This window comes from Jaculus jaculus, chromosome 18, assembly GCF_020740685.1.
Source record: "Jaculus jaculus isolate mJacJac1 chromosome 18, mJacJac1.mat.Y.cur, whole genome shotgun sequence".
Lineage (NCBI taxonomy): Eukaryota > Metazoa > Chordata > Mammalia > Rodentia > Dipodidae > Jaculus > Jaculus jaculus.
In genome coordinates, this window is record NC_059119.1 from 12,192,191 (window position 1) to 12,214,148 (window position 21,958).

The following is a 21,958-nucleotide window of genomic DNA, read 5'->3' on the forward strand; positions in this document are numbered from 1 at the left end:
CCAAAATAAGCTCTTTTCCTCCCATCAGCTGCTTTTGGTCAGGTGTTTTGTCCCAGCAGTGGCAATGTGACGAACACGCTGCCTCAGAGCCCAGAGGCATGGAGGAAACTCAGCGACAGGTGACGGTGGCCTTTTTAAGGACGTGAGGATTCCCTATCCTGAGCAGGACCCCTGGTGACAAAGCACAGCGCTGTCCTCTTCTGGAAGAGATATCCCAAGAAAGAGCCACTACGGCAAGGGGTGCAACTGTCCTCACCCGGGGAGACGGGGTTTTATTAACTAGACTCGGCTGCTCGCGTTGCGGTGGTGGCGCAGAAAGTCGCCTTCCTGAGCACTGGGGGAGCCTTAGAGCCAGGCAGAGGCCATCATGCTCCATTGCGGGCTTCCTCAGCCCTCGGCCTTTGACTCGGAGACCTTCTCCTCTGTGTCCTCACTGGAGTGAACCCGGAGGACCTGAGCTTTGCCCATGCACTCTGCGGGGGAGAGAGACAATGGCAGAGGAGAGGAGAGGTTTCCTTCTCCCAGGGGATGAGAAAGAACAGACAGGGAGAGAGAGGCCCGAGCAAGGGCCTGGGGCAAGCTGAGTCCTTCCTCTGAGTCTTACCACACCTCTCTCCTTTCTCATGAGGTAGCAAATGCCAATCGATTGCCTACTTATGCCAGGCACTCTGCCCGGCACCTGGGATCCTGCTGGGGGAGAATCCTGTCCCCTTCCTACCCGGGTTCTCTTCTACCCACTCCAGCCACCCTTCTCCATTCTAGTCATAGGCACTTGGGCCACTGCAGGGGCCTCTCGGGTGCCCCTTGGTTCCTTCTTGCCACCCCTCTATCCATGCTCCACACAGCAGCCACAGGGCCACGCCGCACCCTGCGGGTGACCTCCAGTGCATCTCCCATTCCTCCTCGACGCCCCCTACAGTGCTTTCCTCTGAACTCTTCCCAACGAAGTGTGGGCTCAGCAGACGTCTGCTGAGTGGAGACACGACCAGAGCAGCTTCGGTGCAAGGGGACACAGACAGCGCGGGCCCCCGGGCTCCCACGATGACTCACTCCACGAGCTCTTACCTGGTCTTTCACATTTTGGTAGAGGTGATGTCTTCATCTTCTTTGAAGATGAACTGTAACCAAAAAACAAAGGACGGGCTGGGAGGTCAGGTCTGCAGACAGCGGGTGAGAAGGTGGGTGGTGGCGCAGGGGAGGTCAGCTGTCACCTCCTAGGAGAGGCAAGCCACCTCCCCTAGACAGCTGCCATGTGCCTGCCCATGGGCTGGATTCAGGCCACTACCTTTCATTCCCCAAAGCAGGACCTGGACAACTGTGATTTTGTGTCTGCTGCAGCCACTGGGAACCGAGGCCGCCCTCCTGCCGGGAGCCGTAAGGAATGGCGACTGGCTTATGGGGAGAAGACCGAACCCTTGCCTCCCTCAAGCTGGTTACTGACAGGGGAGTAATGCTCCTGTATGTCACATAGGTTTTACGGTGCTGAAGCCCTTTACACCCCCGCAACATTTCCCCTACAACTCTGGGAAAAGGAGCGAAAGGGAGGGTCTCAGAGAGTCATGTGTCTAAGCTCCCTGCGCTGCCCGCCTTCCTCACAACGCCCATCCTCCTCTGGCGTATAGCGTCACCATGGTTATGAGGATCGAACCCATGACCTAGTGCACACTACCCAACCATCTACCACTGAGTCACATCCCCAGTCCCTCTTCTGTCTTCTCAAAGAGGAAAAAAAAAAGCCAAGCCCAGTCCCAGAGCAAGAACCTGTGCCTTAGGACTGGAGACATGGCTCAGCTGTTAAAGGGCCTGGCCAGCGTGCGCACCGCCCTGGGCTCAACCCCTGGCACCACGTATAACTGGGCATGGCGCTATGTTCCTGTAATCCCGGTACTGAGGAGGTATCAAGGCAGGAGGAGCAGAAGTTCGAAGTCATCCTTAGACACGTAGAAAGTTGGAAGCCAGCCTGGGATACATAAGATCTTGTCTCAAAAACACAAACAAATAAGCAAAAGCCTATGCCAGCCAGGTGTGTGACTCGCACTTTTCATCTAGCACTGGGGAGCCTGAGATAGGAGAATCATGGTGAGCTCTAGGCCAGCCTGAGCTAGAGTGATATCCTGCCTCAAAGAAAAAAACCAAACAGAGCTGGAGAGGTGGCTTAGTGAGGCCTGTGAGGCCAAAGGACCTAGGTTTGATTCCTCAGGACCCACATAAATGCACAGGGTGGTGCATGCATAAAGTTGATTTGCAATAGCTGTGCTCATTCATTTTCTCTCTCTCTCAAATAAGTAAATAAAAATATTTAAAGCTGGGGGCTGGAGAGATGGCTTAGCGGTTAAGCGTTTGCCTGTGAAGCCAAAGGACCCTGGTTCGAGGCTTGATTCTCCAGGACCCACAGTAGCCAGATGCACAAGTGCGCGCACACATCTGGAGTTCATTTGCAGTGGCTGGAAGCCCTGGTGTGCCCATTCTCTCTCTCTCTCTGCCTATTTCTCTCTCTGTCACTCTCAAATAAATAAATAAAAATGAACAAAAAAAATCTGGGCATGGTGGTGCATGCCTTTAATCCCAGCACTTGGGCGGGCAGAGGTAGGAGGATCACCATGAATTTGAGGCCACTCTAGCTACAGTGAAACCTTATCTTGGAAAACAACAACAAAATAAAAACAAACTCACAGCAACAACAACAAAAACCATGCCTTCCACAAACCTAGGCCATTTCTTCTTCCCTAGAGTTGGCTCATTCCAGACCACCATGCCCGGACCCCCTCCCACTTCCTGGGCTGGCCTTTTCCCAGCCTCTCATTTGCTGCTTCAACTCCTTCTTAGTGTCCCCTAAGTTCTGCCAGAAATACTTGAGTTAAAAATAAACATTCCCCTCTTTCTTCACCTGGGTGTTCATATAGTAGAATCTTCAGATCCTTTTTAAAAAATGTTTTAAATTTATTTACTTTATTTCTTTAAGAGACAGAGAGAGAGATAGAGGCATATATGTATGTATGTATATACATTATATGCACCATATAATGCATCACCTGGGTACTAGGGAATCAAACCTGGGTTCTCTGGCTTCACAGGCAAGCGCCTTAACTGCTAAGCCATCTCTCCAGCCCCATTTTGTTGTTGTTGGTGGTGTGTGTGGTATGTGTGGGGTGGAGAGGGAGCCCAGGCTCTTGCCCACGCTAGGATTACCCTATAACCACTACTGCATATTTTGACTTCCCGAATGGGGCTGGGTATTGCTAGCCTGGGTGGGGGGTCAGATAAGCCAAGTCCCACTCTGCTGCCAACCAGCCAGGCTCCTCCGGGGTGGTCACAGCCTTGTCCCGGCTTTCCCCTATGTACGCTGAAGGCAGTGTACGGAAGACACACAGCTGTGCTGGGCAAACAAAGTGCACCTCAAGAAGCATTCCCCTGCTTCCACGATTCGTGAGTAATAAACCCTTTTCTCCTCAGCCGTAAGGTACCCTTGTTACCCCATGTCAACCACATAGCCTGCTGTGGTAGTTCGAGTGAGATGTCCTCCATAGCTTCATGAGCTTTCAATGCTCGGTCCCTGGATGGTGGCAGTTTGGGAGGTGGAGACATGCTGGAAGAGGTGCGCTACTGGGGGCAGACTTTGAGACATTAGATAGGCCAACAGGGACCCCCTTGCCAGAGCTAGCTCACTCACTCTCGATGCGTTCTGCCAGCTGCTGTGGCAAGATCGATGTCCAACCTCCGCTCGGCCCTCCCTCCCCTGCAAGCATGAGACTGTAAGCCAAGATAAACCCTTTCTTCTCATTAGCTGCTTTTGGTCAGGTATTTTGTCCCAGCAACATGAAGGCAGCTGCAACAACACATGGCTTGTGTTCTTCCTTCCCTCCTATATACGTATTTCTCAATTTTTATTTATTTACTTTTTGTTAAGAGGGAGGGAGGGAGAGAATGGGTGCACCAGGGCCTCTAGACACTGCAAACGAACTCCTGACACATGCGCCACTTTGTGCATCTGGCTTATGGGGGACCTAGAGCATCAAATCCGGGTCCTTAGGTTTCGCATGCAAGCGCCTCAACTGCTGAGCTGTCTCTGCAGCCTCTCGAGGTGGGGCTTACCCAGCATTGGGTGGTTACAACTGACACCCACTCCATCAACCCCGAGCCAGCAGCAAGTTCAGCCTAGTGGTGAAGGCCCTCAGACAGCTCAGTTAGACCTGGAGGACCCTGAGGTGGGGAGGGGGGCAGCTCAGGATAGGTTTGGTCTGCTCAGCTGTGGCTAGCGCCAGAACCCCTTCTCTGGGCCCACTGAGCCTCTGTGGGAAGACAGACGATGCCTGTAAAGGAAATGGGAAGAGGCCTGGAACCCACCTGGAGGACAGCTGTTTCTCTGGAGTCAAGTCTTGAATGTCTTGGAGATGGCTCAAGAGTTTTTCTGCTGGAATGGAGGTCAGGGGGTGGGGGAGGAGCTGGGCCACCGCTGTCTGTAGAAGCCGCAGAGCCAGATCTTTCTCTGAAAGCACAGGGCCGGGCTGTGTCCTCAGCTGTCGCTCAGCTCTGGCCCCATTACTCCCAGCCCTGGGGAAGCGCAAGCTTCCTCCCTAACCACATGCTGCCCACACGTCTCCACATGACCCCAGCCCACGTACAGAGCATCCATGCCCGCACCCACACCCTTTCCTGCCTCACAAGCTGCTCTGAGCCCTATCCCCCCCCCCCAAAAAAAATCTCTGGGAAGCCTGCTGGGGTCTGCCTTCTTCATCTCCCTCTACTCCCTTCCCCAGTCCTTTCTCTCATTCCAAGAAGCCTTCTTCAGTCAGCTTCCAGCCCTCACCACTGCGCCCTGACACGCACCCCTCCACCCACCGCCCGTGTGCACGTGCCGGAGTGTTCTTGGGCTTGCACCTGAGTGTGCACACATCCCACCATAGAGGAGAGGGGTTGTAAAATCTTCGTGTTTCTCCCCCACCCACAAGTGCCTAGGCCTGGGGTCTGCGTGAAGGAAAGGTCCCCTCCAAAGAGTGGGGCCGCTAGGACCCTGCTGAGGAAGACACAGATGTGTTCTGGCTGGCGCACGCCTTGAATCCCAGCCCTCGGGAGGCAGAGGTAGGAGGATCGCTGTGAGTTCGAGGCCACCTTGAGAATACAGGGTGAATTCCATGTCAGCCTGGGCTAGAGTGAGACCCTACCTCAAAAACAAGCAAACAGGGCTAGAGAGATGACTGAGCGGTTAAGCGCTTGCCTGTGAAGCCTAAGGACCCAGGTTCAAGGTTCAATTTCCCAGGACCCAAGTTAGCCAGATGCACAAGGGGGTGCATGTGTCTGGAGTATGTTTGCAGCGGCTGGAAGCCCTGGTGCACCCATTCTCTCTCTCTTTCCCTCTTTCTCTGTCTGTCACTCTCAAATAAATAAAAATAAACAAAAATAAACGACTTTTTTTTTTTTTTTGGAAAAGGACAGCATTCCCGAGGAGCAATGCCCAAGGTTGTCTTCTGACCCACCCACCCACACACACACACACACACACACGCACACACACGCACAACAAGTAGGTTCACGGCAGCCCCCGCCTCGCAAGGGGGCCATGCGGTTGTGTCCTCACCCTTCGGCGGAGCGTAGAGAAGCCAGAATTGGATAGCTCTCAAAGAATCTGTCTGCAAAACCTGACAAAGAAGTTCCAGAATCTGTGGGCAGGAGGACAGGCTTAGGTCAGCGTGAGGCCCCAGCACACTGCAGCCAACAGTGGATTCAGGGCCACCAAGGGCCCGTCCCTCTGACTTGGGCTCCCCGGGTCATACGCTTCACTCTCCTGGTCCCCCGTGGTAGTCCCTGCCTCCTGTCTGCATGAGACCTTGCACTTTGTGGGAGACTTTTTCGCTCCACAGATCTTTTTTTTTTTTTACCCTCCCTGCTAGACATGGAAAGCACTGAAGGCCAGGCGAGGCAAAGACACTGAGCAGGGGCCTGGTGGCAGAGTCAAGCTCAGGCATCACATAGGTAGCTAGCCCTCATCGCTGGAGCCGCCTTGGGCTAACTGAATCCCCCAGGACCTCCCTCACTGGGATGGCAAAAATCAGAGCTAGCCAGTCACCTCCTCACAGACGCACCGAGTTCTGCACGCTGCGATCTTTTGGGTGGGGATTTGGGGTACCCCACGGGCCTCCCCACCCTGGAGTTCCCAGAGCCTGGAGCTGTTTGCAAGGAGGATGGGGATTCGCGGCGGGCAGCCTGCGGGTCAGAGCGGACTGCTTCTGCCAGGTGCCCGGCGAGGGGCTCCAACCAGCTGAGTAACCGGGACTGCAGGCTCCCAGCTGCCTCCTCAGCCTGTGGCTTCCCCTGCCTCTTCAAGTCAAGTAGTGGCAGCAAGTGGTCCAGATCTATCCCGCATGTGTTCTGGGAGCTTCCCAGGCCGGATTGCTGGCGGTGGCTGTAGCTATGGCTGGCTGGAGTGGAGGCCCACAGTGGGAGGCAGGACCCCCAGAGTCCTAGGAAAGTGAGGTTCCCTCAGCACTTGCCAGCCAGCCATCTTGGGACCTGGTGGGGTCTGTCAGATCCCAGCAGGTCTGCCTTATCCTTGGCTGAGTGGGAACTGGGCTGGGCCTCTCCCCAGGCCTTTGCCTGCATGGTGCCCACCCTCCAGGCCAGCATCCAGCTGTGGCGGTGACCCACCCTGATCTGTCCCTGGCTCTACCGTCATCTTTGCCATCTATCTTACCTTTCCTGTGCCCCCTCCCCATAGGACCTGAGAACCCAGTTCCGCGTCTGGTGAGGTCATCATCCTATGGTAGAGAGAGTACCCGTTCCGGTCCCTAGCTACAGCGCTCCTTCTCTGGGGACCTGGGCCATAGACCACTACGTGTCAGGGCCTTGTCCTCCTCGTCAATGGAATGGGAACCTGGGGACCTGTCTCTTTCTGTCCCCTATTCTGGGTCCACTGCCTTTAGGAAGGCGGTGGCAAACTGGGCCTTCCCAGGGGAACACACGCGCAGTTTCACGGGACTTGCTGGCGGCCTGGTCTGCCGTCGCATGCTGGGGCCCGTCTCCAGCTAGAAGGAGAAATGAGCGTGGGGAGGTGGGAAACTCAGGCCAGAGCCCAAGACGGGAGACTGAGCCAGGCGCGGTGGCACACGCCTTTAATCTCAGCTCTAGGGAGGTAGAAATAGAAGGATCCCTGTGCGCTTGAGGCCAGCCTGGGACTACAGAGTAAGTTCCAGGTCAGCATGGGCTACAGTGAGACCCTACCTCAAAAAAAAAAAAAAAAACCATGAAAAACTATGATGGGATACTGGTCTGGGACCAGCCTTACAAACATCTCAATTCCTGCGTGGATGACAGATGTCACCACGGGGGTGGATCTTCTGTGGTAATGTACACACGCTCCCAGTTTTGGCCACGTCATAGCGACAAGACTCGTGGGTGAGGAGAGAACTTACACAAACAGTGCCAGGCAGGTACCATTTCCCTAGAGGCAGTGGGACTCGGCGCCCAGAACGCCGATGCCTGGGCCGAGGTCTTCCTGGTCTTTCTGTCTTGGAGGCTGGACTCCCCAGACAGGCCACCCTAAGGTAGCCTGGAAGGGTCCTGCTTTGAAGGCCTGGGAACCAGGAGGCAAGGACCACTGGAGCCCCTGCCCCCAAAATAGGGCTCACCAGCAGCTCCTGGTCCTGGAGGAGTAAATCCTGGACTCCTCTGTCTCTGCTAGAAGAATGGTTCCGCTGGCCCTGGCGGGAGCTCCGGCGAGTCAGGGCTTGGCTGGAAGCCGGGATGAGCCTTCCCGTCTCAGCGGAATACTTTGCCCCTTGCTCCCTGGGAGGCTCCTCCTTCTGCCGGGACAAAAGTGACCGGAGACTCCAGGAGCCAGTGAGAGGGAAGGGAGAAGGCAGGGTGGGGGAGATGACAAGAGGGCCATGTCACACACCTTCAGGTACATCCTCCCCATATTCCTGCAATGTCAGGGACTGGGCCATCATCAGGCCGACCCCACTCTGCCCTAGACCCCAGTCTTCATGGTCTCGGGCTCCCTCTACCCTCAGGTTTGCATGCAGCATGAGCTTTCCTCCTCCTGGGCAGGCCCTGCCTGCTGCCCCTGGCCGGGCCCCTCACAGATGGGAGAACGGCACCCTGAACCAAGCCCTAACATCAACACCAATTCCGAGGTCCGACAGGTTTGGCCTCCACAGCTTGATATCTCTCCGTTGTTCTGAAAGCCAGGACTCCAGGTGCAAGACGCGGGGTCCCTGCCTTTACAATTGCAGCCAAGACTTGTAGTGCGTGCATGTATTCGTGTGTGAGTATGGAAGTCATAAGACCACTTTTGGTGTCAGCCCGTCTTTGGGACAAGGTCACTCATTTGCGTTGTTCAGTGCCGCGGTAACCAGGTTATTTGGCCCATGAGCTTCTGAGAAATTCTTCTCTCTCTGCCTCCCTTCTTGTTGTGGGCACAATGGACTATAGGAGCCACTCACAGCTTCCGCCTTTATATGGGCCTGAGAATCTGAACTCAGCTCCTTTAGTCATTGAGCCCTCTCCCCAGGCCCTCTCCCCGGTTTTATTTCAAGGCTGGGTCTTGCCTTAGCGCAGGCTGACCTGGAATTCACTGTGTAGTCTTAGGGTGGTCTTGAACTCACAGCGATCCTCCTACCTCTGCCACCTAAGTGACTGCTAAGATTAAAGGCGTGCGCCACCATGCCTGGCGCCCATTTTTGTTTGTATGTTTTGAGACAGGGTCTCACTAAATACCACTAGATGGCCCGAAACTTGCTATCTAGACCTAGCTGGCCTGAACTGACTACGATCTTTGCCTCAACCTCCTGAATCCTGGGATTGCACATGTGTGCCCCTAGGCCTGACTTACTCCTATTTTTTTTTTTTTTTTTTTTTTTTTGGTTTTTCTAGGTAGGGTCTCACTCTAGCCCAGGCTGACCTGAAATTCACTATGGAGTCTCAGGGTGGCCTCGAATTCTCGAACTCATGGTGGTCCTTCTACCTCTGCCTCCCAAGTGCTGAGATTAAAGGCGTGTGCCACCATGCCCGGCTTTCCTATTTTTTTTTTTAATTTATTTATTTGAGAAGGAGAGAGAAGAAATGGGTGTGCCAGGGTCTCTAGCCACAGCAAATGAACTCCAGATACATGTGCCACTTTGTGCATCTGGCTTTAAGTGGGTACTGGAGAGTTGAACCCGGGTTATTAGACTTTGCAGGCAAGTGCCTTAACCACTGAGCAATCTCCTCAGCCTGTCTTCCCCATTTTATTTTTATTAATTTATTTGAGAGAGAAAATGGGCACTCCAGGGCCTCCAACCCCTAAAAACACTCCAGATGCATGTGTCACCCTGTGTATCTGGCTTATGTAGCTCCTAGGGAATCGGGCCTGGGTCCTTTAACTTTGCAGGCAAGCAGTTTAACCTCTAAGCCCCAGCCCTTATTTAAGATTTTTTTAGTTATCTATTTATTACAGATGGAGAGAGGGAGAGAGAGAGAGAGAATGGGCGAGCCAGGGCCTCTAGCCACTGCAAACAAACTCCAGACGTGTGCGCCACCTTGTACATCTGGCTTACATAGGACCTGAATGATCGAACCTGGGTCCTTAGCCTTCACAGGCGAATGTCTTAACCACTAAGCCAACTCTCCAGCCCTGCCTATTTTAAAGGTAAGAAACAGAGTCCTAGTCAGAGCTCACTAGAGTAAGTGTGTTAGCAGTAAGAAGGGACAGGAAGCCAGCCCCTGCCTCTCCACCCCGGTTGCTCAAAACACACTCTGTTGTATAGGCCAGCTCTGTCCCAAGACCACCTCCAGACTGCCTTTACCAGTTTACAGTGTCACAGAACACCACCCATTAAGTCAGCTCCATTCTGTCTGAAAGCCTTCTTAGGAGTTTGGACACTAATCTATGCCAGGAAGTTTCACACAAATTCCTCCTCACCTGCTCTCCATTGCTCCCCACTTCCCTCCCGTGTTCCATGCCCTGGGGTCTCACAGTGTCCTGCAGGAGGGTAGCTGTTGTGCCTGGAGTCTCTGCTCAGAAGACCTGCCAGTGGTATCTGAGTGTATATCACACCCCTAGCGGCCTGTTTTGTTGGGGGGATCCTTCTTGGATTTCTACACCTTCAGTCTCACCTTATCCCCCTTTTCTGTGTATGTGTATGTGTGGTGTGCATGTATGCATGTTTGAGTGTGTTTGCATGCGTGTGTGTGTGTGTGTGTGTGTGAGTGTGTGTATGCGCACATGCGTGCATATGTGGAGGCCAGGGGTCAATGTCAGGCAACTTACCAATGACTTTCCTCCTTTGTTTTTGTGAGATGGTGTCTCACGGAACCTGGGACTCCCTGATCCGGCTACACTAGCTGGCCAGTGAGGCTAGTGAGCCTCTGATGTCTACCTCCCCTCTGCGAGGATGACGGACCCGCTCTTTCCTGCCCAGCGTTTACATGGGAGGGATCTGAACTCAGATCATCACACTTGCACAGCAAGCGCCTTACTAACTCAGCCATCTCCCCAGCCTTTCACGGCCGGCTTCTCCCTCATGATCAGCCTCTCTTGCCAGAGGCAGAGGCAGAGCTTTGAGGGGACTTCCTTGGGGCGGGGCGCGGGGGTCTACTTCCCTACTTCCTCCTTTGCCCTGCACCCACCTCTTTCATCACCGGCTCATCCTCCTTGGTGAAGAAAGCTACGCGGGAAGTCAGCTCTTTCAACTCCTTCTTCCAGGTGTCTGGGAGGAAGGGACAAAATCCTGGGGTCCTGCTGGCTTTCCCTGTGGCCCTGGGGCTGGGACGGCAGAGAAAGCCCTACTTTCTTTTTTTCTTTTTTTTTTTGGTCTTCCGAGGTAGGGTCTATGTGATGGCATTAAAGGCATGCGCCCCACTTTTTTAAGCCTCTCTGCCCTGGAGGTAGGTTTAGGAGCTGCGCTGCGCGTGGGTGATCGCTTCTGGAGGGCGCTAGTATTATATTAACAGTCTATGCCATTCCGGGGACTGCTGGAGAATGTTGTAGGCTACTTGTGTCTAGATGCATGTGGTTTGATCTGGCTTTATCTGCCTCAAGGAACCAGGACTGGGACTTGGGAAAAGATGCCTTGCCCTTGATTGAGACAATGGGCCACTCTCTGGAAAATCTGGTCCAGTACTGTGCAGCTGGCCCTGGCACCTTCCTGCCTGGTGCCGACACCATCGCTTCCCTAGGATCTCCACCATGCCACACCCACAGCCTCAGAGAGGCCGAGTTGGGCAAGGTTGGTTCCTCCAAAGTCCCTCCAGCACCACGGCCGATGGTTTGCATCAGCTGGTGTCCAACGGTATCTGCCACTAAATATTCCAGGTGTCACTCCTGTCACGTGACTTGTCAATATCAACCGGGCTCCTGATTTTTATTGCTCCTCAAGCACCTTAAATCCCAGCAAGGGGGCTTTTTTGGAGGGCTAGGACCTGGGGACAAGGCAGAAAGTACTGCAAGGACAAGAAATGAGGGGAAAGGGGAGTCCCGATTGAAGAGCAGCGCCCCTTCCTTCTTGGGCACCTGCTCAAGCCATGCAGACCTTGGGGGCGGGGGTAGTGTGACCCCTTCATCCCCATAGAAGGGTGTGACCCAACTACTCACCAGAAGAAAGCTGGGGGTTCCGATTGGACTGTGGGTCCCCAATGGGGTCAGAAATGGTGGGCATCCCCATCAGACAGTAGGATAAGAATGTGGGCGGAGGCAAAGGTACCAGGGAGGACTCGTCCCTGACAACACAGACAGGCTTCCCCGTGGAATCTGCGGAGGGGGTGAAATCCGTGGGCTTGGGGTAGCCTGGCTGGACCCCAGGAGGCTCTGATTTCTCTTCCTGTAACCAGAAGCCTGTGTCGTCAGTCAACAACCTAGACCAGTAGCCCCCTTACCCACTGAGAGTGGGAAGAACCCAGTTTTGTGGGCATCTCATTCTGAGGTCCTTCTGACTTCCTGGGCCAGGCCCAAGGAGTGCACATAGCTTAAGACTGAGAACAGTGGAGAGGGAGCGGTCAGCCTCAGTCTGGCGGGAGGGGGCCTGGGCTAGAGGCTGAATTAGACCCTCTAGACAGATCTTCTGTTCGCTTTGAGCCTGGAGACGGTGGGGGACAAGTTTACATGTGAGGGTCTTTCCAGTCCAGACTCAGAGTCTGGACAACAGTGACATTGTCACTTGGAATCCAGCTTTGAGGACAAGCCTGGCTAGGCCTCCACATGGTGGCAACTTCCTTCCTGAAGACGCTCCTTTGGCCCCAGGATCCTCACTCTACAGCCACTTCTTGCCTCCCTGTCTTTCCTCGTCTTCTCTAATGATTTACTCCAGTCTTTTCAATCTCTTAGTCTTGGGGTCTGGGAACTACTCAGTCCCCCAAGTTCTGCTCTCTTGGGTCTCCACCATCCACTCTGGCACGCCCTTTCTTCTGGAATGCTCCTCACAGCCGTCCGTCCCCAGCCTCCCCTGTCGTAAACGCTACCTCATGATTCATATCTTTCATCTCCCCCAGCCCATCCCTACCTGTACTCTCCGCACTCCTCCAAAATGGCCCTTGGTGGCTTTAAAATTTTTTTATTAAATTTAGTTATTTGCAATAGAGAGAGGTAGAGAGAATGAGCCTTTGGCCACTGAAAACGGACTCCAGATGCATGCACCACTTTGTGCATCTGGCTTTATGTGGGTACTGGGGGACTAAGCTCACATGGTTAGGCTCTACAGGCAAGCGTCTTAACTGCTAAGCCATCTCGCCAGCCCCTGGATTGCTGTTTTAAGAGTTTTATTTTCATTTTTATTTTTGAGAAAGATAGAGAAAGAAAGAGGGAGAAAGAATGGACACGCCAGGGTCTTTCAGCTGCTATGTACAAACTCCAGACGCATGCGCCCCCTTGTGAGCACATGTGGCATTGCGTGCTTGCGGCACCTGATGACTGGCTATGTGGGACGTGGAGATTCGAGTGTGCGTTCTTAGGCTTTGCAGGTAAGCGCCATAACCGCTAAGCCCTCTCTCCAGCCCCCTTGATAGCTTTTTGATGCTAGGTCATTCAGTTTCTCCAGGCCAAGAACCCAGAGTGGGCCTTGATGCCTTACCACCTTGACCCACCATTTTTATGGTCAGTCATTAAATCTCATGGGCTATCCCTTCTGTACCTCTAGAGAAGGGTCATGGAATCTCCCACTGCTTGATGAATGAGCCACTGTCAAGAGAGAGGCCAGGCTGACCTTGTGAAAATAGCTCACAGCTGTCACTTCTGTTATTTTTGTGATGTCACCCTCCAAATGGTTCTCCCTGACTCAGTCTTTTTTTTTTTTTTTGGCTTTTGGAGAAAGGGTCTCACTATGTCACCCTGGCTGGCCTGGAGTTCATTATATAGACCAGGCTGGCCTTGAACTTGTGCTGAGCCTCCTGCTTCTGCCTTGAAAGTTCTGGGATCATAACCTGGCTAAGATGGCTTCAGGCAGCACCAGTGGCCTGCAAGGCCTGCTTGATCCAGCCCTGCAGTGGTTCACATCAATGCTTCCTTGAGTTCTCTGCTCAGTATCGAGTGATTGCCTAAGGGTTTCATGAGCACCTTTTGAAAATGGCAGTCTCGCCTCTGTAGCCTGTCTCTGACATCTGGTCTAATCTCCTCACCCTGCCACATTGGATGTAAGCTTCAGGACATCAGTGACTGTTTTGTTCACTGCCTTGTCCTGTGAGCCTAGAGAAGTGCCTTCCTGTAGATCTCCTTCTGTAAGTGCTGGGGACGGATGGACGGATGGACACATGGATGTGTGGGTGGGTGGGATGCACAGAGGGATGGCTGCCAGGACGAGACAGCTGAATCGGAAGGCAGAGCAGGGTTTTCAGGCAGAATGCCTCTTCCTTTCGCTGATTTATAGAGTGGGAGAATTGGGCAGGAAGGGAAATCCTGTAGGGGTCCTCTGATACATCCTGGAGCCTCTGCTTCTCTCCCGTCCCCCAGTTCACTTGTGGCTTGGCCACTGGACAGTCTTGGGACCCTGGCCAGGTCTCATGCTCTCTGACTCCTGCCCGAAAACAGGGGCTAAAGTGTGTGCCTCCTGCCCAGATCCCAAGGCTAAGCAGTGACCCCCGCTCTGCTCCTCCCCAGCCCTGACCAGCCCTGCCCACCTGGCCTTACCTTGTATGTGGGTCACGTGCTGGGGGTGGGGGTGGTGTCGGGAGAAGAAGGAGTGGTGACTGAGGCGGCCAAAGCGGTAAGTGCCAGGGGTCTGGAGGGGGTGGGGGGCCTTGAAGGACTCTTGGATCAGCCCGAAATCCACGATGCCTGGGGTCATCAGCTCCTTCTGGGCCCGGGAATCCCCAGTGTTCTGTGGCTTGTGCGCTGGTTTGGGTTTCTTCTCGGGCTTCAGCGACACCTTTGGGCTGAAGGGGAGGGTTAGAGAGATGTGAGCGGTGCTCCCTCTGGCTCACGTGCCCACCTGGCCTCAGAGCTCCCTGCTTGTCAAGGAGCCCAATCCCAGAGACTAAAATCTTCCTTCCTCAGACCCTAGCACCCCCACCCTATGGCACCCAAAGCTCAGCTCCCCCAGAGTCCTTTCCCAATGGTGACAACTGGTCCCAGCAAGCCTCTGCCTTCCCAAGATGCCTTGGAAGGGCACTGCAGCCCATTTGTGAGCACTCAGATGGAATCTCCCAGGACCCCTGTTTTCTCCCAGAGACCAGATCTAAAACCAGAAAGAGAAGCCTCACATGCACCTAATCACCGTACACCTGGGATGGTCCAGTGGCCCCTTATATTTAAATCTTGCACCCCAGGAGTAGAGGGCTGGCCTCAGCAGGGGTTCTCCCCAAGCCAAACTGTTGGCAGCCTCAAGAAGCCAGCTGCAGGCGGTCACCCTCCCCTCTCTGCCCTTGGGGACAGTCCTAGCCCAGACTCAGCACCAAGGCCAGATGGGCCTGGCAAAAGTCCTTTCTCCACAGAGACCCTCCCAGCAGATGAGGAGTTGACGCCAAAGCTGCCGGGAAGGTCCGCGGCTCTGTGAGGCTTCACTGGACACGAGCCTGCTCAGGTTCCCAGCGCCCATCCCATCCTAAGGGCCCCACGCCTCTGCCCCTGAAGGAAGAGGTGGAGGCCACGTGGGCCTGAAAAGCCATCTCTACCTGTTGTCTGTCTGTATTCCCTTCTCCTGCTGGCCCTGGCTGGAGGAGCAGAGATGGACTGTGGATGCGTTAAGCCACATTTGCTGCCCCTGATCCTTAGGAGGATTTTGCTGGGCAGGGGGGTCCTGAGTTTCCTGTTCCATTTTCCTCTCGCCTCCAGGCAATCTGGGACTTAAGGACATAAAACAATGGGCTGGAGAGATAGCTCAGTGGTTAAAGTGTTTGCCTGCAAAGCCAAAGGACCCAGGTTCGATTCCCCAGTACCCATGTAAAGCCAGATGCACAAGGGGGTGCTTGTGTCTGGAGTTCATATGTAGTGGCTAGAGGCCCTACTGAGCCCATTCTCTCTATCTGCCTCTTTCTCTCTCTCACATAAATAAAACATTTTTAAAAAGGCATAGGGCTGGCAAAATGGCTTAGTAGTTAAGGCGCTTGCCTGCAAAGCCAAAGAACCCCAGTTTGATTTGCCCAGAACCCACAGAAGCTCAGTGCACAAGGTGGTGCACGCATCTGGAGTTCATTTGCAGCAGCTGGAGGCCCTGGCACACCCATTCTCTTTCTTTCTATCTGCCTCTTGCTGTCTCCCTCTCTCTCAAATAAATAAGTAAATATGTTTTTTAAAAAGTCATAAAGTGCCGGGCGTGGTGGAGCACGCCTTTAATCCCAGCACTTGGGAGGCAGAGGTAGGAGGATCGCCATGCGTTCAAGGCCATCCTGAGACTACACAGTGAATTCCAGGTCACCCTGAGCTAGAGTGAGACCCTACCTCAAAAAATAAATAAATGAATAAAAACAAAAAAGACATAAAGCAAAATAACCTTTGAAAGTGCATTTGGCTACCCATCCTGTACCCCCAATTAATAAGTGATGTCAATAGAATTTCAAAGGGGAAAGTGTGGGGGGCAAGGGGGAAATTAACATGGGATATTTTTTATAATCATGGAAAATGCTAATAAAAAAATTTTTTTAAAAAGTGATGTCACCAGAAACCCCCAGAATGCCTGTGCTCAGGCCCTTCCCAAAACCTGAGCTAACTCGGCCACCAGGGCCCTAGTAGATGGTAGGAGAAGGAGGAGGAAGGATCTTGGACCCCAGTTTACTGAGTTTTCCCGGCTCCAGGGACCCCGGCTCCCCTGGCCTCAACACATGCTTTGGTCCGCATGTGAGCATTTAGGGCCTCACCTCGTCACTGGCTGCTCAGCCAGCTGAGTCTTGGCCTCCATAGCCAGTGTGGGGTTTCAGTGGGGGAAAGACTCCTGAATCCAAAGCTCGTGTTCAGGACGGGCGTGAGGTGCGCTCGCGGACTGGCACCAGGAGCATAGGCTGGAGCCAACACTTTGGAGAGAAAGAGGATAATATCGGATCAAGTTCAGGGCTTGTACACTGTCTTTCCCAGCATTTTCTCTTCCAAATATGAAACAAAAACTCTTGCGGGAGTTTAATAGGAGTTATGTAGAAGACTACTGCTATTCACACCCCGGTGTTGCCTGCTCTCCCAGCACTTGGGAGTCTAAGGCAGGAGCATTGCTGTAAATTTGAGGCCAGCCTGGGCTACAGATTCCAGGCTAGAGTGAGACCCTGTCTCAAAATATCAAAAATAAAAAGAAACATAAGTTTAAAAAAGAACAATTGAGGGCTGGAGAGATGGCTTAGTGGTTAAGCGCTTGCCTATGAAGCCTAAGGACCCCAGTTCAAGGATCAATTCCCCAGGACCCACGTTAGCCAGATGCACAAGGGGGCACACGCATCTGGAGTTTGTTTGCAGTGGCTGGAGGCCTGGCGTGCCCATTCTCTCTCTCTCTCTGTTGCTCTCAAATAAATAAATAAACAACAACAACAACAAAAAAGAACATTGAGCCGGGCATGTTGTCACACACCTTTAGTCCTAGCATTCGGGAGGCAGAGGTAGGAAGATTGAAGTGAGTTTGAGGCCACCCTGAGCCTATATAGTTAATTCCAGGTCAGCCTGAACTACAGTGAGACCCTACCTCAAAAAAAAAAAAAAAAAAAAAAAACCACCAAAATAAAAATAAATGTATAAAATATTTTAAAATAAAAGTTCATAGGCAAACAAAATGATCATAAACTTACAATCAGACAATCATGTACACACACTCACACACACAAATATAAAAATAAAAAACAAAGAAATTCCCAATCCCCATAGTGGTTACTTCTGGGCGGGGATAAAAGCCAAAAAGCACGTAAGAAATGTGCTAGTGGTGACATTTTAATTCTTGGGATTAGGTGGCTCATTGGCTGCAGCCCACAATACTATCAAAAAGCAAATTAAGCGAGGTAGATGGGAGATGGTAGGTGTCAAATTCATGGACCTGAGCTGGGGAGGTGGCTCAGCAGTTAAAGGTATTTACTTGTCAAGCCTGCTGGCCTGGATTTGATTCCTCATCAGCCAGGTGAAGCCAGATGCACAAAATGGTGTATACATCAGGAGTTGATTTGCAGTGCCCATATATATTTTTTCTCTTCGTCCCTCTCTGTCTTTCCTCTCAAGAAAGAAAGATAAGGCTGGAGAGATGGCTTAGTGACTAAGGTGCTTGCCTGCGAAGCCTAAGGACCCATGTTCTACTCTCCAGATCCCCCGTAAGCCAGACACACAAAGGTGGCACATGCCCACTAGCTGGCACACGCATCTGGAGTTTGATTGCAGTGGCTGAGGCCCTGGCGTGCCAATTCTCTCTCTCTCTCTCTCCCCCTGTCTCTCTCTCTCTCTCTCTCTGTAAAGAAAAGAAAGAAAGATAGAAAGAAGGAAGGAAGGGAAGAAATAAAGAAGAAAATATAAAAAATTCATGCTCTTCCCTTTAGCGGCCATCCCCAGAGTGGTAGCTGCCAAAATGAAGTTCAATCCCTTTGTGACTTCTGACCGAAGCAAGAACCGTAAAAGGCATTTCAATGCATCTTCCCACATCCGGAGGAAGATTATGTCTTCCCCTCTTTCCAAAGAGCTGAGACAGAAGTACAATGTTCGTTCCATGCCTATCCGAAAGGATGATGAAGTTCAGGTGGTATGAGGACATCATAAAGGTCAGCAGACTGGCAAAGCAGTCCAGGTATACAGGAAGAAATATGTCATCTACATTGAACGGGTTCAGAGGGAAAAGGCACAACTGTCCATGTGGGCATCCACCCCAGAAAGGTGGTGATCACCAGGCTAAAACTGGATAAAGATCGCAAGAAGATCCTGGAACGGAAAGCCAAATCTCGCCAAGTAGGAAAGGAGAAGGGCAAGCGCAAGGAGGAAGCACTTGAGAAGACGCAGGAGTGGAGCCGTCTTGTGTTCAGCTTTCCCTGAACACTTAAGATTCAATGATCCTGGCCATCAAAAAAAAAAAAAATAATAATAAAATAAAATAAAAAATTCAAATTCATGGACCTGATGAAAGTCGCAGGGATGGGGTTAGAATGTGACCTAAGTAGGTTCTGAGAACTGGCCTTCAGAGTCACAGATCTGCAAGGGGTCCCAAGAGGCTCTGCCAGGTTAGAGGTAGGGCTTGTCCTTGTTCAAGGCTGCACAGCCAGGGACCAACACCCAGACTCACAGGCTCCTCCTGATCTTTCCTCTGAAGACAGTGAGCAGTGAGTTTCCTTTTCAGGAAGCTTCAGGTGGGCATCCTCCATGACAGGGCTTGGGCTCTCGATGTTTTAGGTGTTTCATGCTTGGCAACAGGGCGTTTAAAGGCCTGGAACCCAGCTGCCTACAGCAAAAAGGGCTCTTTAGACAGACTCAAAGGCAATAGTCACCGCTATCCCATGTAAAGCACACAGGTGTTGTTTTTGTTTTTTTTTTTCATCCTGTGCTTTCTTTTTGCTCTGGGAATGTTAGACGTGACCCGTTCAACTACCACAATAAGACCACTTGTGGGTCACTACCCACACTCAAGAGGTCGGTAGAGACATCACAAATCTGCCTTCTCTAGAGGGGGACAGGCAGGGGCCACTGCAGCCACCTCTGCCCGTCTCTGTCTCTGTCACTGGGCTCTTGGACAGCAGGTGCATTGGATCCCAAAGTGGCCACTAATCCAGTATAGGACACCCCCCCTGGTCCTCTGTCTCGAGGGGGCCCTCCCTGAGTCCCCATCTGGTTCCAGCATCTATTTCTTCCCCCAGAGAGGTCTTTGGACTCACCAGGAGGATGCCCGCTAGAGCATGTGAGCCAGAAGCCGCCGCTGCCCCAGCAGGAAGGCTTAAGAACACTAATTAAGGGCAAGGCTCGTCAGAGCTGTGAGCAAGCCTGCTGCTTTGTGACTATATTGAGCCCAGGTTGCTAGGTTACCTGTTCCCTGCAACTCCGGAACAGCTCTCCATCACCCTTCTGCCTCACCCCCACCCAGCTCCTCTTTCCCTCAAGCTGAGATCTTCTTCTTGTCCCTCCAAGCTCCTCCTCCATTTCCCATCCAAACATTTCCATTGGGGACCCGGAAAAGAAGGTTGACTATCTGGCTCAGCCAGTCAGCAGCAGGTAGAGGAAGAGGCTGGCCGAGGGTCCCAGCTTGATGCCACTGATGCTGCTGTGTGAGGGTGGTGGTCGGGGGTCTGCCTCCGTGAGCTCTGCTTTTGGGGATCAACACTCAGCACACTGTCGCTTACAGGAGAGATTAACAGACAGGCCCTGCCTGTGTCCCTCCGGCCTCCCTTGGTGGTGGGGTGGGCAGTTGGAAGGATTCTGGGTTGTCAGTTGGGTAAGCAGCCTGTACTGCTAGAGATGTGGAATAGTGGTTTATTATCCCCATCCTGCTACTCCTTGGCTGTGTGGCCCTCAGATAATTTACCCAGGGTTTCTGAGACTTGGTCTCCGTATCTCGGAAAGGGAGATGTCACACCCACTTATTGCCTCTTGGGAATTTAAGTGTCAAAGACATTAAAGTGTTAAGAATAGCGTGTGGCCAGGCGTGGTGGCGCACGCCTTTAATCCCAGCACTCGGAAGGCAGAGGTAGGAGGATCGCCGTGAGTTCGAAGCCACCCTGAGACTCCATAGTGAATTCCAGGTCAGCCTGGGCTTGAGTGAGACCCTACCTTGAATAGTGTGTGGGGGCTGGAGAGATAGCATAGCAGTTAAGGTGCTTATGTGCACAGCCAAAGGACCCAGGTTTGATTCCCCAGGACCCACGTAAGCCAGATGTACATGGTGGCACATGTGTCTGGCATTTGTTTACAGGGGCTGGAAGTCCTGGTGCACCCATTCTCTCTCTCTCTCTTCCTCTCTCTCTAATAAATAAATAAGGGCTGGGCATGGTGGCACATGCCTTTAATCCCAGCACTCGGGAGGCAGAGGTAGGAGAATCACTGTGAGTTCAAGGCTATCCTGAGGCCATAATGAATTCCAGGTCATCCTGAGCTGGAGTGAGATTCTACCTTGAAAAACCAATGAATAAATAAATAAATAAGTAAATTTTTAAAAAAGGGTGGTTGGAGAGATTGCTCAGTGGTTAAGGCACTTGTCTGCGAAGCCTAAGGACCAAGGTTCGATTCCCCAGTACCCACGTAAACCAGATATACAAAGGTGGCACATGTGTCTGGAGTTTACTTGCAGTGGCTGGAGGCCCTGATGCACCCATTTTCTCTATCTGCCTCTTCCTGTCTTTCTGTCTCTCAAATAAATAAATAAAATATATGTATATAAAAGGAAGAGTGTGTGGCATCACATATAATCTCTTACTGGTACTTCTGTGTCTGGAGCCGGGACACGAACACCACCATCTACTTCAGGAGTTGCCCAGAAAAGCCAATGAATCCACACAGGAGAGGTTTGAGGTCTGGTCCTCTGCCTGGACAGCTCAGGTAGAAAGAGGCCTGGAGCATTACGGGAGACAGAACGAGCAAGTGACGCTTCCAGCGCTGATCACGGGAGTGAACCACCTGGTCATAGGTACACGAGACGATGGCGGTAATAATTATCACTGGTCACTGAATGGAGACAGGACGCACAGTGAGGGGGTTTGTTTCTTTGGCTACCTCATTTTGGCTAAGGTTCCGCCCCTGCCAGCTGAAGTGTGTGTGTGGTGGAGGAGGAGGTGAAGATCCGGGCCACTGCTGAGGCCCACAGAGAGTGGCCCCTGGCCCTGGGCTTGCAGAGGCTTCTCCACTCATGTGGGTCAGGAAATTTGCTGAGAGGGGACTTTTCCTAGGCTTCTCTCTGCAGGGTTGAGGTGACTCTTTAGAAATAAGCCTGACATCACGTGCAGGCCACAGGCCTGCTTGGTGACAAGAGACAAGTCACGCTGTGTTTGAAAGAAGAGAAGGCTTTCTTGTCATGACCAGCTCCTCCCTGTGGCTTTCAGCACTCTGTGGGGGAAGGGGGGGTTCCCACATGTAAGCTGACCCAGCTGAGGGGAAAGCCCCCACCCCCCACGCCCTCCCCATGGACGCCTTTTAATGCTTGCATTGTATTTGGGGCTGCGTGGGTGTGTGTGCAGTCTGCAGCTGGGGGGGGGGGGTCAGGGAATGCCTTAGGAAGAGACCTCAGCACCCGTTTGCAGAGGGGTGGGAAACCTGCAGACGCTCTTCCTTCCAAGCAAGCACTAGAAACAGGAGAGAACTCGGTATAGGACTGCACGTGGGCGGCTGAGACGAGAGGACTACTGTGAGTTCAAGGCCATCTTGGACCACATAGGGGAGATTCTGTCTTCAAAAAGCTAGGGATAGCTGGGCATATGCCTTTCATCCCCGCTGCCCGGCTGAGGTAGGAGGATTGCCATGAGTTCAAGGTCAGTCTGGGCCTACAGAGTGAGTTCCAAATCAGCCTGGGCTAGAGTGAGATCCTAAACTAATAAATAAATAATTTTAAAAAGTGACAGAAATCTACCTAGGAGTGGCTTGAGGTATGGTCCTCTGCCTCAGTGCCTCAGTTAAAGAGGCGTAAAGCTTTGA

At 52.6% G+C, this 21,958-nt stretch overlaps 1 protein-coding gene and 1 pseudogene across 1 annotated transcript; one reads left to right on the forward strand and one right to left on the reverse strand.

Moving 5' to 3' along the window:
• Positions 1-290: 290 nt before the first annotated feature.
• Positions 291-16,295, reverse strand: Tbata (thymus, brain and testes associated). The gene is made up of 10 exons (XM_045137762.1): positions 16,255-16,295; positions 14,090-14,334; positions 11,567-11,722; positions 10,603-10,682; positions 9,979-9,990; positions 7,623-7,796; positions 5,576-5,657; positions 4,345-4,486; positions 1,066-1,118; positions 291-473 (listed from the first exon to the last, which is right to left on the reverse strand). Exons 1-10 carry the CDS (start codon positions 16,293-16,295, stop codon positions 388-390), a joined length of 1,071 nt encoding a protein of 356 aa, XP_044993697.1. The 3' UTR covers positions 291-387.
• Positions 16,296-17,901: 1,606 nt separating this feature from the next.
• LOC123455831 lies at positions 17,902-18,382 on the forward strand (annotated as a pseudogene).
• The last annotated feature ends 3,576 nt before the right edge of the window (positions 18,383-21,958 follow it).